This window comes from Ischnura elegans, chromosome 2 (genome assembly GCF_921293095.1).
Source record: "Ischnura elegans chromosome 2, ioIscEleg1.1, whole genome shotgun sequence".
In the NCBI taxonomy this organism is placed as follows: Eukaryota; Metazoa; Arthropoda; class Insecta; order Odonata; family Coenagrionidae; genus Ischnura; species Ischnura elegans.
In genome coordinates this window covers 98,980,968-99,008,656 of record NC_060247.1, presented here as the reverse complement: position 1 = coordinate 99,008,656, position 27,689 = coordinate 98,980,968, and the positions used below count along the sequence as shown (strand labels likewise).

The 27,689-nt window shown below is 37.9% G+C and overlaps 2 protein-coding genes and 1 non-coding gene across 4 annotated transcripts in view; all 3 read right to left on the bottom strand.

The window, feature by feature from the left end:
* Positions 1 to 3,928: 3,928 nt before the first annotated feature.
* LOC124154780 lies at positions 3,929 to 4,091 on the bottom strand. The gene has a single exon (XR_006864032.1). It is a non-coding gene; the product is annotated as a U1 spliceosomal RNA (small nuclear RNA).
* Positions 4,092 to 15,552: 11,461 nt separating this feature from the next.
* Positions 15,553 to 21,576, bottom strand: LOC124154234. Its single transcript, XM_046527828.1, has 3 exons — positions 20,752 to 21,576; positions 20,155 to 20,521; positions 15,553 to 16,656 (listed from the first exon to the last, which is right to left on the bottom strand). The coding sequence occupies exons 1-3, from the start codon at positions 21,087 to 21,089 to the stop codon at positions 16,057 to 16,059; spliced, it is 1,305 nt and encodes a 434-aa protein (XP_046383784.1). The 5' UTR covers positions 21,090 to 21,576; the 3' UTR covers positions 15,553 to 16,056.
* Positions 21,577 to 25,491: 3,915 nt separating this feature from the next.
* Positions 25,492 to 27,689, bottom strand: part of LOC124154228 (microtubule-associated protein futsch-like) — a 48,797-nt gene continuing 46,599 nt past the window's right edge. For both annotated transcript variants that reach the window (XM_046527819.1, XM_046527818.1), the window contains one exon: positions 25,492 to 26,248. In XM_046527819.1, coding sequence (XP_046383775.1) covers positions 26,017 to 26,248 — 232 coding nt within the window. In that variant the 3' untranslated portion in view covers positions 25,492 to 26,016. The remainder of the gene's footprint in view (positions 26,249 to 27,689) is intronic.

Genomic DNA, 27,689 nt, shown 5'->3' with positions numbered 1-27,689 from the left:
GAAAATGAGCCGTTACGTTATCTTGGCTCCCCTACGAAATCACAATATTGCCTATCTCTCATCATTGAAGGAACACATAAGAATTAAATTTCAAGCATGTCCTAATTTGCTTGAATGATTCCGTGAATAATATAAATGATATGGTCATTTGAAGAGTAAGTTTACTTGTGATCAGAGCGCACTATCTTGAAGCATAATCATCGTTGCCCTGCAGCGAAAACAACTTATTATGTACTTCGTTACGAGATCACAAAACGCATCATTCGAATGAAAATTCACCGTATAAAGCGGCCTTTATGCCTTCTCATCTTGTCTGTATGAGCAGTTTGCAAGTTTTTCCTTTGCATGAATGTGGACGTATTTGTTTCAATTTTTTCCAACTTTCCAATGGGGAAGTTGCATGAAAATTTTTTCATCGAAATAATACATGATTCTTATAGCAATTTTCACCAGGAATCCATTTTCACTAATCAAACTTCTTTTAAACCATTGATTTTATCATTAAAATGCATTTAAAACAGCGAAATCCGTCTGCAAACGCGAAGTTAGCTCTGATTGTTGGTGACGTCATTTCTCCCTACGTCGTTATCGTTCGCATGCACTGCCGCAGAAGCTACAATGATGCACTCGTTGAGTAAGTGAATATGTCGGTATTTTTTTAATTCGTGTTTTCTCTGAGACATGTTATGATGTTATTTAGTCACGTAAAATAATTTTCATCCATTTTCTATATTTGTAGAAAAGGAATATATCGAATATTTGCGAAATGGAAGACGGTTTCGTGTAAGCTGTTGCGATAATCTCCCAAAGCAGGATTCCATAATATATTTTAAAAGTAACCAGGACTTTTTGGTGGCATAATTTAGAGAAGTGAAGGCTTCGCGGTATGTTTTTCTAGTTTTTTTTAATCATTAATGGGCCAGCTTTTACGAATGCAGAAGTAACTACTTGGCCTCTATTCAAAATTTCTGCATGAAATATTGCTGCATCTATTTACTGCTAATGCAGTTGATATGATATGAGTTATGATTTTTGCTTTCAGTATATCAGCTTTTTGATTCTGAATGTTATCAAATGCTTTATGTGCACAGATTTAAGGTAATTTCGCTGTTTTTTAAATGAAAAATACAACTTTATTTTGAAAAAATGGTTTTAAATGAATCATTCAAAGTATTTTCCGACGCTACCTTCAAATTTTCCCCATCATTGTGGCAGAACCCGAATATCGTTACGGTAGAATTTTTTGTCTTTTAAAGCTATCCTGTAATCCTGTTTTTGCACCAAATGGTTATCAATGCAGGAATGAAGGTCAAGCTATTCTCACAATATTCTCTGACCTTTCTTATTACTCTCTCAACATGTATCCTAAAGCATTCTATTTGCTTAGTTAGCTTAATTCATCTTTAGAGATCTTTTCATTTTTGGAAACACTTGATGGTCTAATTAACTCTCAAATTTTACCACTAAATGAGTGAGCAGTTTGTTTGAAGCCACGATCTGCCGCTACCCCACAGCCTTTAGGAATTTGCTCAAGAAATTCAGTCGAAGCGAAAACTATCTATCTTACCCAGCCACCATAACCCCTCGAAGTAAAATTTTCTAAAGAAGAATCATATGATTTTTTTATTGAGTTTAGATAGAAATATTTGAGCTGTAAACATTCCATTAATTTTACAGTAATGTTAAAAGCTGATTCCTTTGAAATAATTACCTTTGAAAAACATTATATCTATTTTTCTGTACTATCAGCAGTATACTGCACTGATTTCTGTAAAAAAACCGTTTTATAATTACCTTAGCAATTCACTTTTTTTCGGTTAATTTTAGCATTATACCTTTCGCAGCGTAATAAACTAAGCGCAGTTTGATATACTTATCGTAGTAAAAAAAAAAGGTCTATAAAAGAGAAAATGCGTTATATGTCACTCACTGCAGTGAGGACTGATCTATTTTTTATAATCCTATTCAGGTTAAACTTAGCCAATTTAGGTTACCTGGCTTTTCAATTTCTATTTCTAAACAATCAATAATTGACATTGCATGCGAATAGCAAGCAGGTAAGGGAATTGGCATATTAAGCATCGTCTTATTTTTGTCAAACCAAAAAACTAGATTTTTCAAAAGACTAACCACTGGAATAATGGAAGCAGAGAAATATTGTGCCGCTGTCGAGGGCGAGACATTGAGATCTACTGGGCTAAAATATTGAGGGATTCGTTGAGTCTAATTTTCCTTGACATAACCATGAAAAGTAACCCAGTCTTTCGTGATAGCAAATTGACAATAAAATAATTTCACCTGGCTATCCTTGAATAGGCTGCCGCCAAATTAGGAATCACTTATCACACTCTTCTTCAGTAGTTGAATTGCTAATTTCACTAGCTGCAATACCATCTAGCTTTTACAGGCGGAAGAACCTCATAGGAGAATTAGCAGCATTGGCAGAAACAGGTTTTTTTTCTGAATACGAACAGTTTTTGTTTTAGGCTTCAATTGGCAGTACTTTTCCTGAACTCGACTTTCCACCACTTCCTCAGGTTGCATTTCCTCCTGTGGCACAAAGTCAGTTGATTGGAGGAAGTAGTAGTTATATATCAGTGAGTTTCGTACACATTTTACGCTCCTAGGTAGCAGATATGGTTTTGAGGGAGTTCAGATAGGAATACTATGCATGTTAATCAATTGATTTCGGAGAGGGGCAAGGTAGCCTACTGCAGTGGCGCAGCGAGGGGGGTTTGGGGGATAACGCCCCCCCAGAGCTCAGAGATATTTTAAGTTTAATCTATTTTGCATAATTGGATTAATATTACTTGTAGAATAGTGTAAGGATTAATAAAATATCCCTCAGAAGGCCGTAAAAACTCACCATTTTAAACCATTTATCTGAAATATTTTCTGGTGGAGGGCCCCCGCATCTCCCGCTCCCACCCTGGCGGGTAAGCCATACCCCCAGGCTTCCCAGTATTAATTGCGCCTGAATACCCCCCTGGCCTTAATTCCTAGCTGGGCCCTTGGCCTACTGTACGTATTCTTATCATGATTAATCATTGATAAATTCAAAAAATACAATAATTTTAAGCCATCGGATATTACGACGGCCGTTTTTTTCAACCTTTGATAGCTCAGCAAAAACACCATGCAAGCGACCGGCGGGTACTGCGTGAACAGGGCAGCTGCACGTCCTCCGCACTACCCGCTCAAGTCATTTTTCAACATAATTCTGTTGTAATTACTTAAAGTGATCTTTAGAAACAACTTCCGTCGTTTTCGTCAACAGACCGTTCTTCCTCTTCATCGCCTTAAACCACTACATTCTTCTCGATTCATTATTCATGACTACGAATATAATCTAATATAACGACGAATATATCTAATAAATAATTTCGTGATGTATTTGAACAAATAGGCATCACGTAACATTTATAATTCGACATAAAAGCACTTCACGTAGGTAAAAACAACTTCTTCCTGGCATAGGCATACCGCAACAATCTCCTAACTCCATGCCTCGGGCGTTAGCAACTCTGTTTGGGGAGAAATGACGTCACTCCTCTTGGACACACTACTTTCGCTCACACCCCCCACTCCTCCATTTTGACCTTTAATATCTCAAAAACTACTGCTAGTAATGAAATTTCCCCCGGTAGATATTATTTCCTAGAGGTTTACGACATTTTGACAGGGTTTTTAAAAAATGTGAAAATTCCCCATTCCCAGGTCAGAACAGGGTTTGCCATTGTTGAGCGTCGAGCGAGAGGGCTAGCCTATCCCACCCCAAAGTTGATGGCTGCAGCGTTGCCAAGTCAAAAAGGGACTTAAAGCGCAGATTGGGTAAATTTCTTGAAAATCATCGTATGACAAAGACGATCAAAAAATTGAACCACCAAAATGATCGACTTTGCATCACTACTCGAGAATACCAGTTATGGAGGGACGGCGCGAACGCAGTCCCTACTACCAAAAATTACGCGCCCGAGTTACCCACATTTGGGGCAATCACAGGAGTCAGCACGCCCGGAGTGCAATGGGCAAGCCTCATCCCGGAGGAACGGCCTAATAGATCACCGTTAACCTCCACGCCAGGTAAGTATGCAAACACTTGGTACACTTGAGCCACCACCCAATACTCGCCTTTAGCTGCATTGTGATAAGTAAACTAAAGTTTTCCAATATTTACAATACTTTTGTAATATATAACAAATTGAAATTCAAACACTCTCATGAAGAACTATTTTAACCTAGTTATGGTTATAACATATAAGTCAGTTAACGTATATTCGATCGCTTGTCGCCAATTTTAACTCTTTTCCATTACGTTCGAACGCGCCAATTTCAAAATTCATAACGCGCCTGATCCGACCGATGCAAAGCTTGCGGATGTATAACTTTTGATTTCTAGTCACCTTCCGTCAAATAAGTAACGCCATTTTTCAAAGACGGTCATAGACAAGAAACGTTCGTTAAATTTACCGGCGCAACCGTCATCCTCAGACAATCGGCAACGAAGCTAATTAAATCCGGTGTGACTTGATGGAAGTTAACGATATTCATAAGAAAATGTCATTCCATCCATCGATTGGCTCCTACGGAGCTCTTCCTATTTCTTACAATTTTTTCCAACGAATATTTTGTCCATGCATTATCATCTGGGTAGAAGGCCAAAAGAACGTTGGATGAAATACTCCGCGTTTCTTCCACTTTCTAAGTAAGATTGAGTTTCGCTCCAACATCAGCGGACGCTCATTAAAATGTACTTCCGTTCGACCCAAATTCTGCAGTTCCAGGTAGTAGGAATAAAGGGCCTAAGAATAACTCAATCGACAAGAGCGAATCAGAAATACTAACGAATATCAAGACTTTTGCAGAAATAGTCGTGGCAGATTTTAAATGCCGTAGTTTCAAAGATAAGGTTCCTGAATTCCATCGTTTAATTCATGGTACGAAGTGTTACGTCGTTATCAGAGCAGAAAGCTGGCTAACAGATGATGATGATTCACACAGTGAATTCTTCCCGAAATAGTACTCCGTTTATGGAAGAGTGATAATAGGGAAATTGCATACTTTTTATAAACAGTATGCTGATATACTACAGTAAACACTTAGTACAGCAATATACTTTTTTCCGCTTAAAATTCAGTTTATACCCTAGAAAATGACTCCCAAAAGTCGCCCGAGTTTCGCGGGCTAAAAAATACCGCCCCCACTAATCTTTGGCTGTGACGTCATAGTTCAGTACGAGTCCAAGATCCAAGCCCAGTAACTGCAGGTTTGGAAGAGCCACGTTGCGTTTAAAGGAGAACATGGGTGAAATAAGGAAAAATTACAAGTGGTGCATTATTCCTCTGTGCAATAACACCCCAGAAAAAAATTTTCGTCTGCATTCCCACGGAGGAAATTAGAAGAAAAGCCTCGATGCATGCCGTCTGTCGGGATGAGCGTTACGGAAAAATAAGAGTATAATAAACGGAATGATAAACCCGTGTGCTATGTGAGCGAAGATAACTTTAATATAAATAATATTTCCATATTTCATTGACTGAATAACTTGAAACTGAGATTTTTCGATAATTCGGCCGCCGTAGAATAAAAACTCAACTTCCGAACAAAAATCGAGATAGGTGTTTCTCGATGGTTACGATGGACTCAAATTATTAAGGCACTTGTTCAATTTCAGTTACGGAAGGACATAGAAAATTCCATGATGTTTAAAATCAAGGGAGGAAATATGAAAATATAGAGCAACGTTGATCCTCATGCATTCGAGTGCCAGCCAAGAAGACAGCGTTTTCTTCTACTGTCGGCGTCAAAATGATGCGCCGCTGTACTTTGCAAATTTATATCCTGGCTTCACTACATGCTATAATAATGAAATATACGTCATTTTAAAGGAAATTTTATCCTAAATTCTGATTTATTTTATTACAAAAAAATTGAAAAATGTAGACACGGTCAGTGCAATAAATGACTCCGCGCACCGAAAAATTAGCCGTTTTGTCAACTTCATGAACTTTGCAACTCAACCTAAGGAAAACTACTACGTCTACAGCACTCATCTTCCACATTAATTTACACTCATCAGTGCGGATTAATAAAATGGCTTTTGGGTATTTTTCGAACTTATATTTTGTTATAAATTAATGAAAATATTTAAACATTATCTTGTCCCATAGTTTACCCCGAAAAATAAAGAAAGTTGTAGATGGAAAAAGAATGGAATCCAGAGGTGGTAACAAAAAATGAATCGCAGCATTCTTTGATTTTATTCTACGCCGTTGCTTGCTTTTCAAAAAAAAAGTTGAGTCACAAGAAGGAATATACCTCTTGTGACTCAACTTTTTTTTTGAACATATGTTCCGCGGCCTTTGATTTGGAAACTATGGACATAAGAATGGACATGTGTGGATCAGCAATTTCCATTTAGTTGGTTATCAGGATAAACCAAGGATCCATTTAAAGGTTGTCAGGCCATCGTATAAAGATAGGACTGATGTGCACCACAGGGGAAATGGTGTGTTTGAGGGAAAGTCAAACCCAAAGTTGCCCAAAGAATGTGCAGTTCTATGTTGCTCTTTCCCCAGTTAAAACCAAATAGAAATTGGATTGGGATGATATTTTCACCACGGGTTCCAGTGATAGTGCAGATGATCACGGTCATCGTCGAAAGTCATCCCTCTAGGATTTCCGATACGGAATTTTTAAGTGACAACCGATCGCAATGACGATGAGCTCGCCTTTAGAGAAGGTTTCAGATATATCGTGAGAAAAGCTCCCAAAATGTATTAAAGACTCTGTTTGGAAAACATGCACATTTTAATGCTAATTTAGGAAGTATTTCATTTCAAAAGTAACTTATGAACACCGGAAGACGTTGTGTTTATTATATTGATCGAAGTGCGATTGACCGATTCTTTCTGCAGAATAGGAAGTGGCTTCGGGGTTTTTAGTCACAAGATGGTAGATTGTGTTGGAAGTTCGTCTATATTATCGCTACTAAATTGAAAAATTAATAGTCTGGCCTCCTCAGAGCTTCCTTTTGCCCTCCAGGCAAGGTATTTTTAAGTTGAAAGTATCATCGACAGCTTCGAGGTGGAAATAAGTTCACCATAAGACTCTACCGGACTGCCAAAAGAATACACATTTCACATGAGTATACGCTTTCGCCAATATTATACGCAAGTCTCACTTTGTTATGAACTATAAAACATTACAGATGCTCATCAGCTATCTTTCCATTTCTCGGCATCGACTTTCCGAGCCGACGAAGTCTACAGTTTCACTAAAATACCCTGTTATCATGATGGAATCAGTAACAGGAAGCTTGCTAGGATCAGCCTAAGAATAACCATATGCCTTCATCTTTACGCAATCTATCGCTTTCAATGGAGGAGAAATAGATCAAATAATAGCCCTGAAGTCACAATGAACAACTGCGATACGTCTGCACTTCAATAAATGAATCATAACCACGCCGTCGCATGTATAAGAATGCAACCTATACTATGGCCGTGCCGCCGTCTCTCCTCGTACTGAACTATGACGTCACTTTTCTACCAGCCAATCATCGGGCGTTTTCGCTTCTCACTTGCATTTGAAAATTCTCGTGAACTTTGATGCATTAAATATCGTAAACCACGTCATAAAATAATAAAAAAAACTTTCACCGAGGTATGCAAACATATATTTTTATATAACTTTGGGGCTATTGATTATATCTGAAATATATGCAAGTTCCCTATTAACCGAGCTGGAGGGGGAGTATTTGTAGCTGTGAGGAATTCATTCGTAAACCATGCGGAAACCGTACTGGAGACCCGGCGTTGGATCTTAGTGGTGTTCGATGAAATCCCGTATTTGGAAAACTATATCTCTATGCTCGAACTATGCCTAAAATTATTTTTTAAGGGAATCGTGAGATTAATTTAGTCTTTTATGACATGCAGTATGACAATGGCATAGTTACACGATACATTACACGTACCAGTCAATACATAAATGCATGAACGCAAGAAAGAATGCCAAAATTCACCGTATAACCATCCGAGTGTACGTATGTATGAACGGAAAAAAAGATCATGTTTTAATTAGGTTCAGGAAATCATACATGCTTTTTTCCGTCCTACCAAAATTGACCAAGCATTTTGCATCAACTCCTACGGGTATCGCGCATCCAGGCCTAAACACATGGCGACGTCTTTTGTAGAACGACTTAGGTGATAAAACCGAAAAAGTCCAGATGATTCAAACGAACAGCGTAGTCTCTTTTTTATACCGGTAGCGCGTGGTTTAGGAAAATATTATGCGATTGTTCCACTTATAAACACGGCACATTAATTACGTCCGTGTATTGAATTATATGAATTGAATTGAATGATAAGGCTCCCACCGTATTCCTGTGAAATTAAAATTTCTGTTCTATTTGCTGTGATGCGTGATGATATTCCGAGTACTAGATAGCTAACGCGTAAATCCAAACTTTGCATGAAACAAAGATCTCCAACTGTAGTCAGTGGCGCATCTATGGGGACGGTGGGGAAGGGGAAGAGCCGCCCCCTCCTCCGCAATTTATGGAAAAAATGAAAAGGTGGTAATTTTTAAAGTGGCTCTCCAATGTAATTTTAATTTCACCTGCTTAACAAACAACAACAAAATTTTAATCGTTGATGAATATCTAAAAGCCTCTTTTCTAGTCATATCAGACCTCAGATGCTATATCGCTGAGAGGTATAGACAGGGGCGGATCCACGATTTCTTTCTGGGGGAGGGCTCAAGCAAAGCCGTATCCAGGATTTTGTTCTGGGGAGGCACATGGATACCTCGTAATACAAAACGAACGCAACGATAATGGGATCGTATTAAAAATCTTACATATTTGTTAGGGGTCTGGGGGGGGGGGGCAACGTGTCCCCGTCCTCCCCCCTGGATCCGCCTATGGGTATAGATAGATACCACCAAGGCTCCGCAGGAAGTAATGAATCGCCCCCATTCTAATATTCTGTTCCGTTCTAACAAAACCGTTCAAGCGTTTAGGATCAACTCCTAGGGGTATCGTAACTAGGCCTAAAAACGTAGAGACGTCTTTTGAGGTCACTAGGGGAGAATCGCCCCATCCCTGACGGTAAAGGAACGCAGGTACTTTATTTTTCGAACTCATCCGATTCGGTTGAGATAAAAAGCGAGAGGAAGGAATCCGATGAAGTGGAAGGAAGATATAGGGATGCTAAAAGTGTCGCAACTTCCTTCCGTACACTTCCTTTCGGTTAACCACCACGGGAACTGTCCTTCCACTGCTCCACCTCCGGCCAGAAGAGCTCTAAATCCGTAAATCTGCCAATATTTTTCCGCGAGAACACCAACTTCCCAAAGAGTCATTTTCCCTCTGAACGTGTTCCTTTCAATGTCCCCCGGGTACTGTCCGGTGCAGGGGCGCAGCTAGGAATTAAGGCTAGGGGGTTTTAGGCGCAACTAAACCTGGGGTGTGTTGTATACCCGCCAGGATAAGCGGGAGGTGCGGGGCCCTCCCCCAGAAACTTTTTAAGATAGATGGTTCAAAATGGTGAGTTTTATGGCTTTCTGGGGGATATTTCATGAATCCTTACACTCTTCTATAAGTATATTAATGAAATGAAGTAAAATGGATAAAACTTAACAGTTTCTTTGAGCTCTGGAGGGGGTTTATACCCCAAAACCCCCCCTCACTGCGCCAATGGTCCGGTGATCAATCCTATAAGGGGTACGATGTATACTTGTCGGAATTATTCCGATAGGTTGTACCAGCGGTTGATTTCAAGTGGTTAGCAATGCGATAGTGTGATCGGGTGTTTGGAAAAAAATTAATTTCGATGACTCACTACATGGCCTCATCTCGTAGTTGGAATAAAAAATTTCCAACACCACGAATTCAAGCGTCTTGCCAACCCGCAAGGAATCAACCGCTCGTTAAGGCAACTCATCAGAATAATTCCAATCAGAATCAAAACGCATTCCCTGGATTCAAGGTTCCTCCCCCACAAGCCATGTGCTTGTGCAACTCAATTCTTCGAATACTTAAAATATTATTGCCGAGAACAGAAAAGACGGGAAAAAGTCAAAATTCTGTGCTTTTAAAATGTTTCTAATAAACAATTTAGAAACAAAAACATATTCATAACCAAGGGGGCGAATCCAGGATTTTTATCTGGGGGAATTTTTTTTTACCAGAGTCTGACAGGCAAACAATCTTCTCATACTTGGGATTAAACATTACATGCAACAATTACTCTACGAAATCTCCTCTTGAAGTTAATATAATATCTATTAATATGTATATTTTTATAACTTTTATATTAAAATATATAAATAAATATTGATATTTGTATTAAAAATCTCGTCTATCTTTTGAACGTCTGGGGGGGGGCACGTGCCCCCATACCCTCCCCCTCCTAAATCCGTCTATGCTCATTAGTAGTGTTTTTCATGGGAGAAGTAAGAGTGAAGACGATAAAACGTGCCAACTCCCCCCCTCCAAAACTGAACTCTGCATGTAAATAATTCTCTACGCACTGGTAAGGTTGTCCAGGCCCGGAACTAGGGCGGGACAGAGGGGGCACATGTCCTGGGCGGCAAAATTTTAAAGTTTGTTTTAAAAAGTTCTTTGATCTTTCCAATTAATTTATTTTGCAATAATTATTAATTTATAAATTATAAAATTATAATAGTAATGAAACTTCTTAATGCAAACATACGATGTGTAATTACACCTACCCTATCTAAAAAAAATAACTTATGGATGTACATATTATATTTCAGAGGTAGGGGAGGGGGATGGAGGGAGGGATCAAAGGATAGGGTGGCAAACTTATCTTTGGCCCCTCTGTCTAAACTCCTAGTTCTGGCCCTGAGGTCATCCATTCATTCAAGTCTCATGTGAGTTTATCATAGAATCATTCCTGTGTCCCATTTGTAAATACTTCTCTGGAAAGAAAAATAAAGGGATTAGCATCTGTTAATAGCTTTTAGTGAAAATTTTGGGAAATGGATGTATGTCAAGGCAGATATCAGCATGAGTTCAAGAGAGTTTGACAGGGCAGCCTCTCCGCCCTCCCTTAAAATGGGATTTTTTTCGGCATACAAATTTCTGTCCAAATCTGCTGGACGAACCAGAAGCACAGAAGCAGGTCCTAATGCCATGTAGAGGGGTATCTAGAGAAAAAATCTCTGGCTCATCTCTTCTTATGGAAGGGTCTTCCCCTTCTCTAGGAACAGTAAACCTCAGGCTATTTATTGGTAACTCCTGCCTTCCTTATATATAAGCCTTCCATTATAATGGCAAAAGTTTCTTCTCTACCCAAATTTTCCAAACCAATCCAATCCTTTGAGAGACATGTGACCATCATATAGAGGCCCCTTTCCTATTATCTTTTCAAAATCCAACCTCTTCTACGGATACAAGGTAAAAAAGTCAATTGACTGGTAGACCAGGCCTCTAAGGAGTATTAACTCTGCAAGGAAGGAAGACCGATTGATCCAATTGCCACCAAGGGGGTTCTAATACCATTTGGGGCGACATCCTTGAATTGCTGAAATAACAGTATTGGCAGCTTAGCCGTAAGGCGAAGATTTGAATCTTGATTTTGCAAGAATATTTATCGTGGTCAATTTATGATTACCTTTGTAAGTCAGTTGGGGCACAACACTTAATACCTTTAGACATCTATAATACGGCAGGCCGCTTGTTTACCCTCTAATTTCTGGCATTTTTCCATCTACCACAGCACCGTTGTCCTCATCCTTTTTCCATTATATGTTCCAATCCCTTTCTTTCCTTACCTGTCAATTTATTTGTATGTTTGCGCTTAACGCGTTGTGTGAATGAATAAAGTAGTGCATCAGCCATATAGGCTTATTTCACTTGGGCTTTGCGTGCCCCGAAACTCATGTTCCTGTCTCTTTCCAGCTATTGTATGAGTGTGTATCCTTTCTTTCATCCTTGTGTCCTCATCCATTTCTTCTGCTGGTGAGTGGTGAGCTGCTCCAGTGCCATCTATTGGTTACTCTTGTGGGCCATATCAAAGGGAGTTTAAATAGCCTCCCATAAACCATCCATTTTGGTATCTCATCCCCTGACATTCTCTCAACATGTCCCATACATCATATCCTCTGTGCCTTGATGAACTTTATGAATACAAAGTGGAAACTTCATTAGAAAAAATTCTACTGTGATGAAGAAGCAATGTTGCCGAAAATATTTTCAGACCCGAAACGGCAAGATGAGAATATGGAGAATGGACATTATGGTATAAATCGCTGTAATTGATATTTCTAGAACAGGATACCATTACGTCCTTAAGGAAACATTTGCTGGTGTCACATTCTGTGTTGTAATTTTAATACGACAGATACAACATTTTGCTACTTTAGTTGTGTTTCTGACTACTAGTCGGTGAGCAACAATTCAGAAGCAATGTACTACAAAGTGATGGCAGGGTTGAAAATTAGCCTGAAGATATAAGATTTAAGAACGTAGAACAGACGTGAATGTGGAGGAGAGACGTTCTGACATCGGGCAGTGCAATTTTAGCTCCAGTACATTAGGTCAGTGGTATCCATAATGGGGAAAAGAAGACACCAAGTAGAAATATCTCCTCAATATGTAGGTAAGTTTTTACCTATTTTAATACTAATTTGTGTGCAATGCTAATTATCAAGTTTTCATTTTCTCTAAGCTAATAAACGAATTTTCCACATAACCTCAAGAAAGACCTTGCATTGGTGTAAAAAGGTTGCTCTCCATATTGTGCAAATAATGTTATAAAACAGCTTTCAGCCGCATAAAATTTATTCAAAGGGAGAGAAAATGAGTCTACAGAGTTTTAGACTCAGTATTATAGGAATACTCGTCAGTTTTGGCCAGACTCAGGAACACATCATCGTTTCCCAAATCAATACCCAGCCACTAGAGATGCACTATCCCAAGTTCAACCCCATGACAACTGAAAGGGATAGAAGAAAACAAACAAACTGCCGGGTGTGTACAAAAAAAGGAAAACGCCAGCAAACTATATACATACCACTGACCTGATTGGGCAGAAAATCCTCCTCTTTCCCTAGAAAAGTGCTTCACAGTATTTCACGGAAGGATGGATTAAATTATAAGTATCATGTTTGGAGGATATGTTTCAGATATATTTGTTTATGTGAGTGTTTTTATCATATTCCTGTATATTTACTGACGTTTTATTTTTTCAATAGTCATAAAACCTGATAAACCATTTGTACAAGTCCTTCTATTTTTATTATTTTACTTGCTAAGAATGCAAATTGTAAGTCTTAATCCGAGAGAAATACATATTATCCCACAAATCAAACTTTTACCAATTTATTAGTGTATTTTCAACATATAGGAGTACATGGATAGTAATATACCTCTACTCTTTTCCACCACTCTTCAAGAACCATCAAGTGAATAACCATTCAAGTGGGGAGTATAAAAGATAGTGGTCTGAGATAGGTTTCCAAGGTAAGTATAATGAGGCTAGGCATATAAAAGTACCTAATACCGGTATTTACCTCAAATATGTGCAGAGGATCAACATCAAAATTAATATTCTCCCCAGCTAAGGTGATCGTCCAAACATATTTTGTGTACAAAATGTACAATCAAAAAAAGAGCGTCAGATGGGATTCGGAGTTCAAATATTCAGTATGAGGCTAGTATTTCAATATGGATTAACTATCTATTTTTTTTTTTTTTTTTTTTATTCTCAAACCACCGGATACAGCTCTTATTGGCCATTTTACACCGGGGTGTTCAACAAACGTAACAAGTAAACATACACGAACAACCATGCCCTGGACCGGGGAAACCTACCCTGGCGGGACTCGAACCCGCGACCGCTTGTTTGGCACTTGTTTAAATCATCCATATTTAGTGACTAAATAAGATGCATTTATGCATTAGAAAATTCACAACCATCTGTGATGCGGGTTGCATAACCATCATCATCACGTCATCGGACCATCCTCAATTGCGGACCACGTTGATCGACGTGGAAAATGAATTACCCAATTATACCAAAAAAAAATTTGAAAATTTTAGTTTGGTGATACTGGCTGTTCATTACATACAATTTCAAACCTGTTGGCGAGAAAAAAATTCCACAGTTTTGGATCATACAGCACCTGAACAGCCGCAGTCAAAGTGTTAAAAGAGAAATACCTCAAGGAGCCCGCAACAGGTCCTTTAATCACAAGCAGTAGACTATGCTATAATACATTGCATGAAAGATGCAATATGTATTCCCCCTCAAGTAAACCACTCTTGAAAAACTTTTTTGGCTATGACCTATGGCGTTAATGGCGTTTGAAAGAATGCATACATTTTTTATGACATCCATCCAGATTTGAACTACTGCTACACATTATATTTTTCCTTTAACCCTTTCCTGCCGGCGCCTACAATTTGAAAACATTTTCCATGCTACGAGTAGCATGAGAATATTTTAAACCTCTCTGTGCAGAGCTCTTTTTTGGGTTGGAGTTACCCTGGTATTTTCATCCCTCAGATTTGAGACCTAGCTCAATGGGGAGCACATCCCTTACCCCGGCCACTGAACTACACCTTTGAAACATATCACAGCACAAATCCATGGTCATTACCAGTGATTTTTTCAACCAAACATGGCATTTGATTTTCAATAATTTACTCTTCTAAAAGAATTACTGACATTTTTACAAGCATTGCGGAATTTGAAACGGATTTCTAGTGTTAATAACAACAAAATTAGTAAATAAACAGTAATAAGGCTATAAGTCCAGAAGTACCTTATTTTCAATGCTAAAATTTTATGTAGGAAACAATGCATATGGTCATTCAGTTTGATAGACTAAAGTCACCACTTACGCTCTAATTGTCTACATCAATGCTGTATGGTTAATGCTCATGAGACAACAGAGCTAAGTCTTTGCACTACAAAAGCAAGATTAATATTGATCTACTGGATCAATGTCATTTCCCTTCTCACACTTTTACTGGTTACACCATGCAATCCCAAGTGGCCAGCTTTAGTTTTTCCCCTAGGTTGGTCCAGTCTTCCCAGACACCTACAATATTGAATAGACTTATTTTGGTGCTATTGGAATTAAAAATGAAACATAAATCCACCAGGGAAGGTGATGCCTTGTTAGTTTAAGTTTCTAGTGAGTCTGTTCAGGCACAATAACTTTAATTAACTCAGAACAAGAAATGTTGAGTTTCATTAAAGCAAATTTTTTCTAGGATTATGGTCTGATGCTGAGTATAACTGTTCTCATTATTATAAAAAAGTTCAGCGCTCAAATAATGAACAAGTTCATAGGACCGACATTATATCTGGTCTTATTAGGTTTAAGTGGTCATAACATTCAGCACAACTTCAGAAGATCCTGGTTTGAATCCAGGTCAAAACATGATTTTTCTTCAGCGTAATTTTGGCATCAATTACTTTATATTCTCTAGAGATCATAATTATTATTATTTGGAGAAAATGCATTCATCATTGGTGAATACCAGATCAAGGAAAAATTAAAATGTTCAAATCATTGTAAATAAATATTTATATAACATGGAAAAAATATAAATAAATGAAATAAGTAACAAAACCATAAAATGCATACAGCATTTATGAAAACAATCCTGATGACTAACACAGCAAGGGTTTGATTGGGGTTGACTAGGGTTTGTGATGTACAACATACAAATACTCAGTAAATATTGACAATGAGAACATACTTCTCTACAACATCTACTCATATTACAACATTTTGTGATGCCTTGAACTTTTGAGTCATTGCATTTTTAAAGCTACAATTTTTCACAGTCACCAGTATAATGCTGTCCAGGAAGCTGGTTGCATATACCAAGTGATATTCACTTCACAAAGTCACACTCCACAAAAGTGTTAGCATTATAAAGTTTGTTTCTATCAGTCATTCACCACCATAATCACCGTAGTTTATTTATTATATTGTGAGCTTGGACATTAACCTTTTACAAACCTTTGACAGCAGCTATTATGTTAAGTAAAGCCCACTAAATGACACTCAGACTTCTTTTTTGTCATGGAATGGTCTACTGCAAGGAGCAACATGTCCACAATTCTGACAGTTATTCAGGAATCCGCAAAATGCTCCATCCCATGCCATGGGCTCAACCTGGGAAATCAAAAGTGCGCTATTACTGCTTGAGGAGATCCGACTACCATCCTCGAGGCTCTCAGCAGCTGTTATGCCACCCAAATGTTTTTGCTTGACATCTAACACATTATCACTCGAACCTTGGACATCCACAACAGAGCATTTAACACTCTCTTCCATGTCTCTTAAGCTCATTTCTTTGGTGAAACTAGCAGGATCAACACCCAATGCCTGGGAAGCCAGTCCTCTTGAACTTGAAACACTGCTCCTCTCCCATGCATCAGCTTCGTCCTTCAGGTACTCCGCTGCTTCACTCTCGGTGAGGCAGTTGGCCGCATCCCTCCTCCAATGAACTCCTCCAGAGGATGTAGAAAGGATATTAACATCTCCCAAGTCTCGAGGGAGGTTTGTTGTAGGATCCACCCTCCTCATTTTTGTTTGCCGCAGTCTCATATCTCTCCACTCTCGTTCTTCCCTTAGGAGCCGCCTTTTCTGCAGTGTTAGGATCTGAGGGTGCAGGGAGAAAAAATAAGAGATTGAAAAAAAGGCAATGTTTAAGGCAGTGCCAAGCAGATGTATGAGATTTGTCTGCAAGCAAATGTTCCACAAGAGGCTTGGGAGTAATCTGCTGGCCAAATGCATGATAAGTTGCCACTAATTGGGTTTGCAAGAGATTCACACTGAATGACATGGGGTAAATATAAATCTTAAGAAAATCTCAATGCATTCAATATCATTAGTCAAAAATCCTAAGATTGGTTTGATGCAGCTCTCCATTCCTCTCTCCTATCCACTATCCTCTTCCTAGCAACTTATTTCCTCTCTTCATCAACCTTTATAACCCGTCCTATGTAACTCATTCGGGGCAGTCCCTTGCCGTTCTTCCCTTCCATCTGTCCTTCTACGATTGTTTTCATCAGGCCATCATGTCTCAAAATGTGGCCAACAAAGTTGTCCTTGCTTAAGGTTTGTTGCTTAAGGTTTCTAAAAAATTTCTCTTTTCTCCCACTCTTCTTAGCACTTCCGCATTACTTACACGGTAGATCCATTCTATCTTCATCATTCATATGTAGCACCACATTTTGAATGGTTTCACTCATGACTTCTCTGCTGCTGTCGACGTCCAAATCTCGCTTCCACAGAGAAACATGCTCCACATGTGGCATCTGATGAATTGTTTCCTCACTTCTATGCTTGTATTCTCAGCTGTAAGAAGATTCTTCTTTTTGTAGAAAGCCCTCTTTACCTGCGCTATTCTACAGACTACTTCTTACTTGCAACGTCCATCGTTGGTAATTCAGCTTCACAGGTAAGATAACTCTTTCACCTCTTCAAGTTTATGCTTCCCTAGGTTAATGATTGTCTTATCCTCCTCTCTTTTGCAGTGAAATAATATCTTACTCTCCTTTTCGTTGATTTTCAGCTGATATCTGGCCATTGTCCTCTCCATACTTGTCAACGTCTTCTTCAAATCCTTCTGTCTCGGTTATGAGTGCTATGTTGTCAGCAAATCGCAGCATACTAATTTTTTTCTGTGGATATTGACACCCAAAGCCTTCTCCTTGATTTCATTGATGACTTTCTCGATGTAAACATTAAAAATCATGGGGGAAGTGCACACCCTTGACTCACCCCTTATCCTATTCTTGCTTCTGCATAGTTGGGTCCACATTTTATCAAAGCTACTTGGTTTTTATACAAACTATGAACAATTCTACGATCATTGTAGAGCACTCCGATTTCTTTCATAATTTGAAGCATTGAATTCCATTCTACGTTATGAAATGGCTTCTCTAAATCGACTAATGCTATGAAAGTCATTTGTTCTTCTCCATTCTCTTCACTATGAGCAGCCTAAGAGCCAAAATTTCTTCTCTAGTGCCCTTGCTTTTCCTAAATCGGAATTGGTCCTCATCCAGGAATCTGCTCTTCTCTCTATTCTCCTGTAAATGATTCTTGTCTGAATCTTTGATGCATGTGTCGTCAGGTTTGGTCCTAAAATTTTTGCATTCCTCTACTCCCTTCTTTTTGGGTATGGGAATGATGATGTTCTTCTCGAAGTCACTAGGTAAGTCTACTGTGGAGTACATATTGCAGATAGTTTTATACAGTTGAGTCACGACCTTTTGATTATTATTTGTCCAGTTATTCTCCACTGATTTCTCAGTCCGATCCAATCCTATCGTGCTCTCCACTACTTCTTGGAAGGCCTGTTGATTTTATTGGCTCCTTAAGTTTCTCTAATTGCCATGCGTTCTTCCCTGATTTCTTAAATTTCTTGAATTTTAGATGGCATTTCATCATTACTAGATTGTGATCACTGTAGATATCTGCCCCCGGGTAGCTTTTGCAGTCCTTTTTCTGGCTCCTAGACCTGTGCTTCACTAAAATATAGTCTAGTTGAAATCTTCATTTGTCTTCTGGCATTTTCCATGCATATCTTCTTTGCATGTGATTCTTAAATAGCATGTTGGCAACCACTAATTTGTTTTCTGTACAGAATTCCTGCAGCCTTCGTCCTATTTCATTTCGATTTCCTATTCCATATTTTCTAGTTATTCTTCCATCCACTTAATGTATTATACAAAAATATTTTTGCTTATTTACCTTTGAACTAGGTTATGGGCAAGGTAGTACAGAAGAGTAGTAGTATACAGAAGGTATGGCGTGGATTAGGTCTCAATACGATTAAATTTAAGACTTAGTGGTCTGTAGACTTCTACAGTTCAGAAATAATTGGTCAAAGGGATGTTTTAATGAAGTCATATGTAGAAATAAAGAATTGTACCACAAATTTAGACTCGACTAATTTAAATTACAAGTCATTTTTCAACCCATATCACTTAATGAAAGTATATACATATTACATCAAATGGCTTGCCTCAGTGACATGGACGGAGTTAAGAGTTTTATGTAGGGAGGGGCCAGCAATCCTGCCAGGGGTTTATAGGGTATGGAGTAACTCAGTGGCGTAACTATAAGGGGAGGGATGAGGGGATAGATACCCCCCCAAAGCCTCAAGAGAAATTTTAAAAAATTTAAAACGATTGTCTATTTTTGACTTATAACAACTGAATCTGCTCACAGTAAAATTTTTTGTGCCAAAATGATGTAAAATGTATTTTCAGGCATGTCAATTTTCAAAAAATTTCCCGGACCCCCTGTATCCTGGCAGGGGGTAGCCACACCGGGTCATCCCATCCCCCCCAAAGAATATTCCTAGTTATGCCACTGGAGTAACTCCTAGTCCCCGGGGCCCTCAACTAGAAAATTTGTTTAAATTATCTACCAAAAACAGCATTTTAAGTACTTTCTATGAAGAAACAACACAAAAATGTTTCCAACTTTCTTAACTTTACCGTTAATTAAATTATCTTTGTGAAAACGTTCCCCATTCACATGAAGGTAGACGATGAAAAGTAGAACATATTTTTCATTAATATCTGGATGGGGAATCTACTTTGCGGAGAAAGTCATCAATTTCAACGATCTCCATGCCTGACAGTTTTGTTGATGAAGCTGCATACGCTGAGGGTATTCATATGCAATATTTCTTGGTAAAAAAAGGTTAAAAGGGGAAAATGGCCAATTGATGAGTGAAGTAGGTAATTGGGGCTATGGCACATTGGAGGTATTTAACAAAAGAGTGTGGACAGCACTACGGACATATTTTTTGCATGGTTTTCTGTTAGGTAATCACTGAAAATGAAAAGCATAAGTTGCATGGATATGAAAGATGAATAGAGATTCATACAGAGATGGATATCATTCAGAGAATATAACCTAAAAGAATTTAGGAATAATTAGAAAATAAATTCTGTCTTCACCAAGGTAAACAAGAATTAGATCATAGCGTATGGTGGAAATTGATTAGGCTTTTGTTAGAGTAAAGGTCAGCATAATAAAATTTTCAATCGAACACAATTATTTCGTTAAAGGAAAGCATCTACTTTCGGGCTATTATGTCTGTAATTAATATCATGGGTGCCCCCAAAGAATTATTACCTCTTTTTCAAGAACCAACTTTGCCCTTTCCTCTCGAACACGTCCAGTCTCTTCTCTTAGCTTCTCCATTTCCAACATCAGTTTCTCTACTTCCAGACCAACCATATCTTCTGTATTGACACTTCTGTCTTCCAAAATCTCCGCTTCCTTCTGAAGCATTTCTGTCATATGAGGCCGCTTTCTGTGACGCTTTTTAGATATTTGAGGCTGGACCTCAGTAATACTACGCACCGGTTCACTCCTATAGACAAGTCCATTTGATGTAGAATGATGCGAACGCAGAGGATGGCTAGCCTCTTCATCTTCATCAGATGGCATACACTTCCCAAGTTCTGCACTGCATACATTTACCGGTAAGCTAGTGGAACTGTAAGACACAAATAAAGATTACTGAATGATAAATGAACATGATCTTTATGTATATAAACGCCACATTTATCATCATACTTATGTCAAAAGATGGCATTGTGCAAATTGTAGGTCGCAACCAGTAATTTATCTACATTAGATTCATATTAAGATACAAATATGAACATTCAAAGGATAAAAAACATGTGTGTGAAAATAAGAATGCGAATTACACGAAAAGTGACTTACTTGTCATGTTCAATGGTGGAATTTGAGAAAGATCCTTTTCCAAATATCCTGTCAAGTTCGTAGAAGAAGTGGCAGGTCTTCCTTCCAGCGGCTTCCGGTTTATTATTGTTATCTATGACTTCCCTATAATCACGTTTTAATCTTTTCATTCTGTCTCTTATTTGTGCCGTTGTTCTGTGAAATCCGTTATCTTCCAACTGCTTGGCAATTTTTAGGTACACTGCAGCATTGCGAGTTGTACCATCCTGCTCATTAATCGTATTATTTTCGCTCCACAAATCTATGAGTAACTGAGTTTCGGCTAGACACCAGGCTAACCCGCGATTTTTTGTAGCCATTTTTCACTGGTCGCGATAAAATCTTTCTTCCAACCAATGTTGATGAACCCTAAGCAGAGGAAACTGATGACCTGCCAGCTACATATCGGATTCATAGAGCTAGAATCCTCACAAATATTGATTTACACTAATAAATAATCACACAAATCACCGAAAGTTTCGGTGAACATCATCAAACTGCCGTAAAAATCGTATTTTTTATCAATTTCAACGAGAAGTCCCCGTAAATAACAACCCAATAATTCTCTCTGAGAAAATTTGACTGCGAGAATGCGCTTGGTTTGTGTCGTCTGCCAATTACAGGAAGTCTGCATCGTCTGCATTGGATGTGCGTGTTCCATGAACTTGTCAATGAATGATCGAGGTTATGTTAGTATTTATGGGAAGATCCATTATGCATTTAATTGGAGTGTATATGTTCGACCTAATTTCGTATTTTCACAAATTTTCGCGGATTCTTGGATTCCGACGCATAAGAGAGGGTGTTGTTTGTTATCCTTTAGACAGGGCACGTATGAACGATTTGGGTATATCTCGAATCGAACGTTATGTGGTATACTTCTCTTCGTTTAGCTGAAACTTGTAATAAAAAGAAGAAATGTCTGCCTTTATGGTTACCGGTGGTGACAATTGTGGTTGAAAATTAGATTTATGTATACCAAATTATGCTTTTTATGGGATTCATTCACGATGCAGGTTATTCTTCAATTCATCTTGTCCAGTACACGTGTATGGTAAGTACATTAAATTTATTTAATGAGGCGAACAATGTTTACTAGTGCGTATATGTAAATAGCTAAATACAGATGATATATCGCTAAATGAATGGTGAATTCCTTTAGCGATATATCATTCAGGGTCCACAAGAACTTTCGTATTATTTGTAGATAAAGCCACTTTCCTAATCTTTGGAAAATTCATAAGTGAACTGTGTAACACAGCCCCAGAAATTAAGAATCTTCACAAACGAAATATTGTATCAGAATAATACGTTAACAATAAATTGCAAATTAATCACAGTAAAATTTAAGTTCTAATTAATACCAGCGTACTCAACATTACTCATTTTGTCATTAAAACAAAATGCAATTGCAACATTATCCAAATCTGAGTTTTTGCTATATCACATTCAACAGCATGGCAACTGCGAAACTGTGATCTACTTGATCTCTGAGATATATCAAGTCAGATTCCTACGAAAAACAGTATCAATCAATGTGGTCAAGTTTTTGAAATTTGAACTCCAGAGGGGCATAGGGAGTAGTCTTTTGGTGTTCGTCGGCATTATTACGGGAAAAAATATTTTTGATTCATAAAAAGCTAATAAAATTAATGCAAATAAATGTAGACGACTGAAAGAATAATTGTCAATGGAAGCAGCAACCTTTCTTCTGCTTTCTTCCTCTTCCAGTGGCTTCAGATTCCATGTTGCTCTTCTTTCGACTGTCTAACCTTCTTGTATCTCAACTGACTTTCCATTACCACTTGATTGTGGTCACTGTTTTAATCTGCCCCTTACATGGGCGTACCCAGAATCAAAACTAGGGGGGGGGGGGGCAAAACTATACAAGTTCAAGTTGTAACCCTTTTGCACAGAAAATGTTAATGAAATCAAAATTTTAAGGAAACTATGACAGCAATTTATTTATAAGTTACATTTATGTTTCAATACCTCCACTGCATAAACGCTCAACAATCGCCCTCTGAATAGAATCCGCTCATCTAGTACAATAAGGGCATTCTAGATGAGTGGATTTGATTCGGTGAGTGATTGTTGAGCGTTTATGCAGTGGAGGTATCAGTTTATCACCATCCATTGTTCCTCATAGCAGAATTCTCAATCCTACTCCTCCCTTGTTGTTTCCCAAAACCTGATTTCTTCGACTGAGTTTCTCCAACATCTTTCCCTCTTCAACCACTGCACTCTAATCTCCCACTACAATCAGGTTTTCCATTCCTTTGACCGTGTTGAGGACCTCTTCTAGTTCCTGATGCATTTCTTAGATTTCCTCTTACCAATGACTCGACACTGGCATTAATAAACTCGATTGTTTCCGGCTTTACATTGTGAAAATCCATTCTGAACAATAAAAAGTTATGGTACTTTTTCACAGGATTTATTCAATACGACCGGTTTCGTCGCAGAGGCGACATCATCAGGTACAGGAATTGTTATAAAAAGTTATTTTGTTGTTGTTTATCTGGTAGGTTTAGTGGCATAAATACCTGCACTTCCACTTTTTGTCAGTTCCCCTGCTATCTTGACTGGCATTATCCTTTCATTGCACTGCCATTGTGGCATCACTCCTCTTCCCTTTTTTAGAATGACGAGAACTCTAGTAATTTTCGGGTCATCGCCTCGTACAACTCTGTTCCCATCACTCCAGAATTTATCTGCTGCTGTCCACTTGATCTAGCTCACTCCTACGATGTTCAATTCTAGCCTGCTCATCTCTATCTTCAAGTTTTCCATTTTCCTACGTACCCCCAATGATCTCACGTTCCAGATCCCAATTCTGTATCTGACTCCTTTGATTGGTCTACCATTCTCAGTGCATAGTCCCCACCTGAAGATGCATTTGGGGACTATTTTACCTCCAAAATTTTTTATCAGGAAAGATTCCATTATGTAAAATATGACTTCTGCATAAACCAATGGGACAAACCCCTGAGGAAAGCTTGAGATGGACAGTGACGGCGCTAGCAGGTGCGGGGCTAGGGGCGAACCTTCAGTGCGGGGCCCTTCACTTAAAATATTAAACTCTATACCCCATATACAAACTCGAGCATTTTGAATCCCTACCACTCTCTGGCTAAGTATGTGTTCCCCTCCCAAATTCAGACTTCGTAATTACGCCGTTATGATACCATCACGCAGTTGAGTTCAAAATAGTATAATACAAATTAAATTTATAATTATATTTAATCATAAAATTATAACGTAAAATAAACATAAAAAGCGCGCTTTTTACTTTAAATTACTGCATTATTCCTTTTTCATAATATTATTTTTTGTCTAGCACGGACTTAACAATACAGTAATAGTTGAAATTGCGTTTTCAAACTATCGTATATTTTAATTTTTTTTACGAACGCAGGGCCCCCCAAAGCGCGGGGCCCGGGGCAGTCGCCCCGGTCACCCCGCCCTAAGGCCGGCTCTGGAGATGGGGGGGGGGATGAATCCCCCCCAATGCCTCAGATAAACAAAAAAAATATTTAAAGATATTTTCTAGTTTTGACTTATAATAACTAATAATTTTCCAAGTCCCCCCTGTTGCTTGGGAGGGGGGGGGGGGGTCACCACCTCAGGCCATCCCATCCCCCCAAAGCATATTCCTAGTTACGCCATTGGTATGACCACCTAGAGGTATCAAAACGGCTCTCAGGAAAATGTTGGATGTTAAAACATTAATATCATTATTTTGAGAAATAAAAATGAGTTAAATCTGTGTATAAAATGGTGAAGTTAAAGCTTTGAAGTCAAAGACAATCTTCCAGAATTATTTTTCATTTACTCCGAATGAATTTCTGGCCTTCCCTTACTTCTTGTTTTCCTGAAGATACTTCCTGATACTGTAGAACTTGTATCAATAACTCATCAAGGCAATTCAAAAACACAAGGAAATGAGAAGCTGTGCCTTTGGAGACTTGTCAATTTTAATTTACTTTCATTTTCCTTAAGACTTCAGGACCACATGCAACTTGATCAAGTTACTTCACTATCTTCAACTATATGTAGCCATGCTACAGAAATACCTGGCAGCAGTGGCACAGCGAGGGGGGGGGGTTTTGGGGGATAACCCCCCCCCCCCCCCCAGAGCTTAGAGAAATTTTTAAGTTAAATCTATTCGACTTAATTGAATTAACATCACTTACTGAATAGTATAAATATAAATAAAATATTCCTCCGAAAGCCGTAAAACTCACCATTTATCTTGAAATTTTTCTAAAGGAGTGTCCCCACACCTCCAGCTTACCCTGGCGGGTATAAAACACCCCCAGGTCCCCGAGTATTAGTTGCGCCTGAAACCCACCCTGACCTTAATTCCTAGCTGCACCCCTGACTGGCAGAATTAATTGATAAGGAAGAAATTCACTTTTGATAGCAATATTGATCAGCAAGTTTTGTAGGGTATCGCAATTTACTCTGATAAGGGAGTGTCAAAATGAGACACATGTTGACCACCCCAACACCTAAAAAATCAATACCGCCCACACAGCACAATAAATTTTAGTTTACTGAGTACCATCTCCAAATTTTCAGCTGCACAATTCATTTAATTCAATTCAGTACATGTTATCTCAAGTGAACTCAAACTCATTACATAAGTACATTTTCCTTCCAAATCTAAAATAAAATCTCCGTAGACTTCGAAAAAGGACTAAAACTAAGGAACAGGTGTGCCTGTAAAGAATTACTTTATTTAAGGAATAAAAGTATCCAGTGTTTATAGCTATGGTTTAATTGAATGCACTCCCACCCATTATAACAATTAGTACCTACATAGATGAAATGTTATAAAAGTAAGAATATTCATAATTGAATTTTTAATCAACCCAATTCAGACAAAAAGTAAATGAAGTTAAAGCCTAAAATAGGCATACAAAACATACCTCTCAATTAAGTTCAAGAAGAACTGTATAAAATATGTACTAAAAAGAGAAGTCACTATATAAAAAGTTACAGGAAACTTGATTAAGTATTAGTTGAAGCTTAACACAATGTTATAAAGAAATTAAGTTTTTACAAAACTCAAGCTAACTCATCCAATCATGGCACTTATTTTCTCATGCCATTATAGCTATCTAAACATTTTTATATCAGGTACACTTTAGTCAGGTATCGTCTACTTTCTCATCCAGGCATTGCAACTAAACAGATTTAAAATAGACATGATTTACAGATTTTTTATATATAAAAATTATATTATCTTTTCCTAAGAACTCTTCTAGTGACCTTGCCCTTGGGATCAGCAACCACTTTTTCCTCATGATTAACTTGGTCCAACTTTATCCTTTTAGTATTCCTCACCACTCGCAAACTTTCACTTCCTTCTTTCTTTTGAGAAGGCTGTGATTTTTCATCAGCGACTGAGACACTAGAAGATTCAGTCCGTTTCCTGCCACGCCCCTTGGTCTCTTTTTCTTCAGGTGTGTCACTGTAATAAATAAAATTTTGCTTTAAAATGAACCTTTCATGCCACAACATTACGTCTTACTGCATAAAAACATATTATTTTCACTCCTAATAAGGAAATGTTGCATCTACCACAAACATTTTGGATTATCATGATCAGACTTGTGCTCTTAGGGATTCACGATATAGCTGAATTGGTATGACAAGCTTCTAACTGCAACCACATTAGTTTAGAGAACAATGAGTTTGACCTCTCACTGCTGTTTTATTCATGGCAGAAATTGGTATTACCTATTAGATGAATAGTTTCATCTTTTTCCACTAAAATGTGGGAAAAGTCACTTTCACTCGGATGATAATTACATAAGTTTTTTTTAATCACATGACTTCATCTTCAACCAAAATGTCAGAGAGAACCTTGTCTAACCAATGCATCACTATATCACCATTACTTAATGAGTATAAATAACAATGGGATAATTTACGCCAAAAATAAAATGGTACTCCACACAACAATTGGTTAGCACTGCAATGCCCAACTGATCCTAATAATATACCATAATTTAATATTCCAGGGAGCATTAATGCTCCTATTGATGCTACTTGAGGGGAAATGAAATGTGACAATGGAACAGAAATACTTTATTACTTTTCGTGACAAATGCACAAATAAGTTTTTTTTCAAATAACCGATTATCAAACTACAAAGCTTTCTGATAGTACATAAGGTCAAAAAATCACTAAATATTTTGGTAAAAATTCTCACTTGTGAGCAGCTGGTGTCAGGAATCATAAAATTTCAACTTCTTAAAACTTTAAGAACTTATTCTTCAATATTTGCCATTTAGATGTTCACAAATTTACATGCACATACCATACGTCATTTTAAGAGTTGATGGACTTCATTTTACCTACCATACAAGTTTTTGTAAAAAATATTTTCTAAACCAAATTCTAGTTAAATGGTTTGAAAATGCAGGTGCCTGATTGCAAGCCTATTAAAACTTTCTATTTAGAGTAATGAGCCTTCATAAGTTTTAAAATTTGAAACTTAACATTATAAATTAATTTTGGACTACACTTTCATAGGCTTTAATCTATATTCCACACTTTGTTCAAGTACAACTGTTTACCAGACTTTAAAAGTAGGTGAAAATCTATGAAATAGGAAAGTTTAAGTCAAAATTAAGCGACAGATACCAAATCATTTGGTTTGCATTGACCAATCTGAAAGTATTCAATTTTTCATAAAAAGTTGATATGAATCCTCCACTTTAATATTTTCACTCCAAAGGATGGGAAATATTTATGATGGAAATCAAAACCATCAAAAACATTGCAGTTAAAAACAGATACGAAGAAAGTGTAATAGATAAATTGTTAAGGAAGAAATACTCCCTCCGGGCACAGAAAATGATATACCATTCATCCATTCATAATGAGCATAAGAAACGCTGGTGCAA

Bases quoted from the DNA above. Each gene is read 5' to 3' on its own strand.
- LOC124154234 (XM_046527828.1), bottom strand. From the start codon at position 21,089: ATGGCTACAAAAAATCGCGGGTTAGCCTGGTGTCTAGCCGAAACTCAG. The intron at 20,522-20,751 runs GTAAGTCACTTT...TGTGTCTTACAG, and splicing joins TCCACCATTGAACATGACAA to TTCCACTAGCTTACCGGTAA. The intron at 16,657-20,154 runs GTAATAATTCTT...CTGCACCCTCAG, and splicing joins AGTTGGTTCTTGAAAAAGAG to ATCCTAACACTGCAGAAAAG.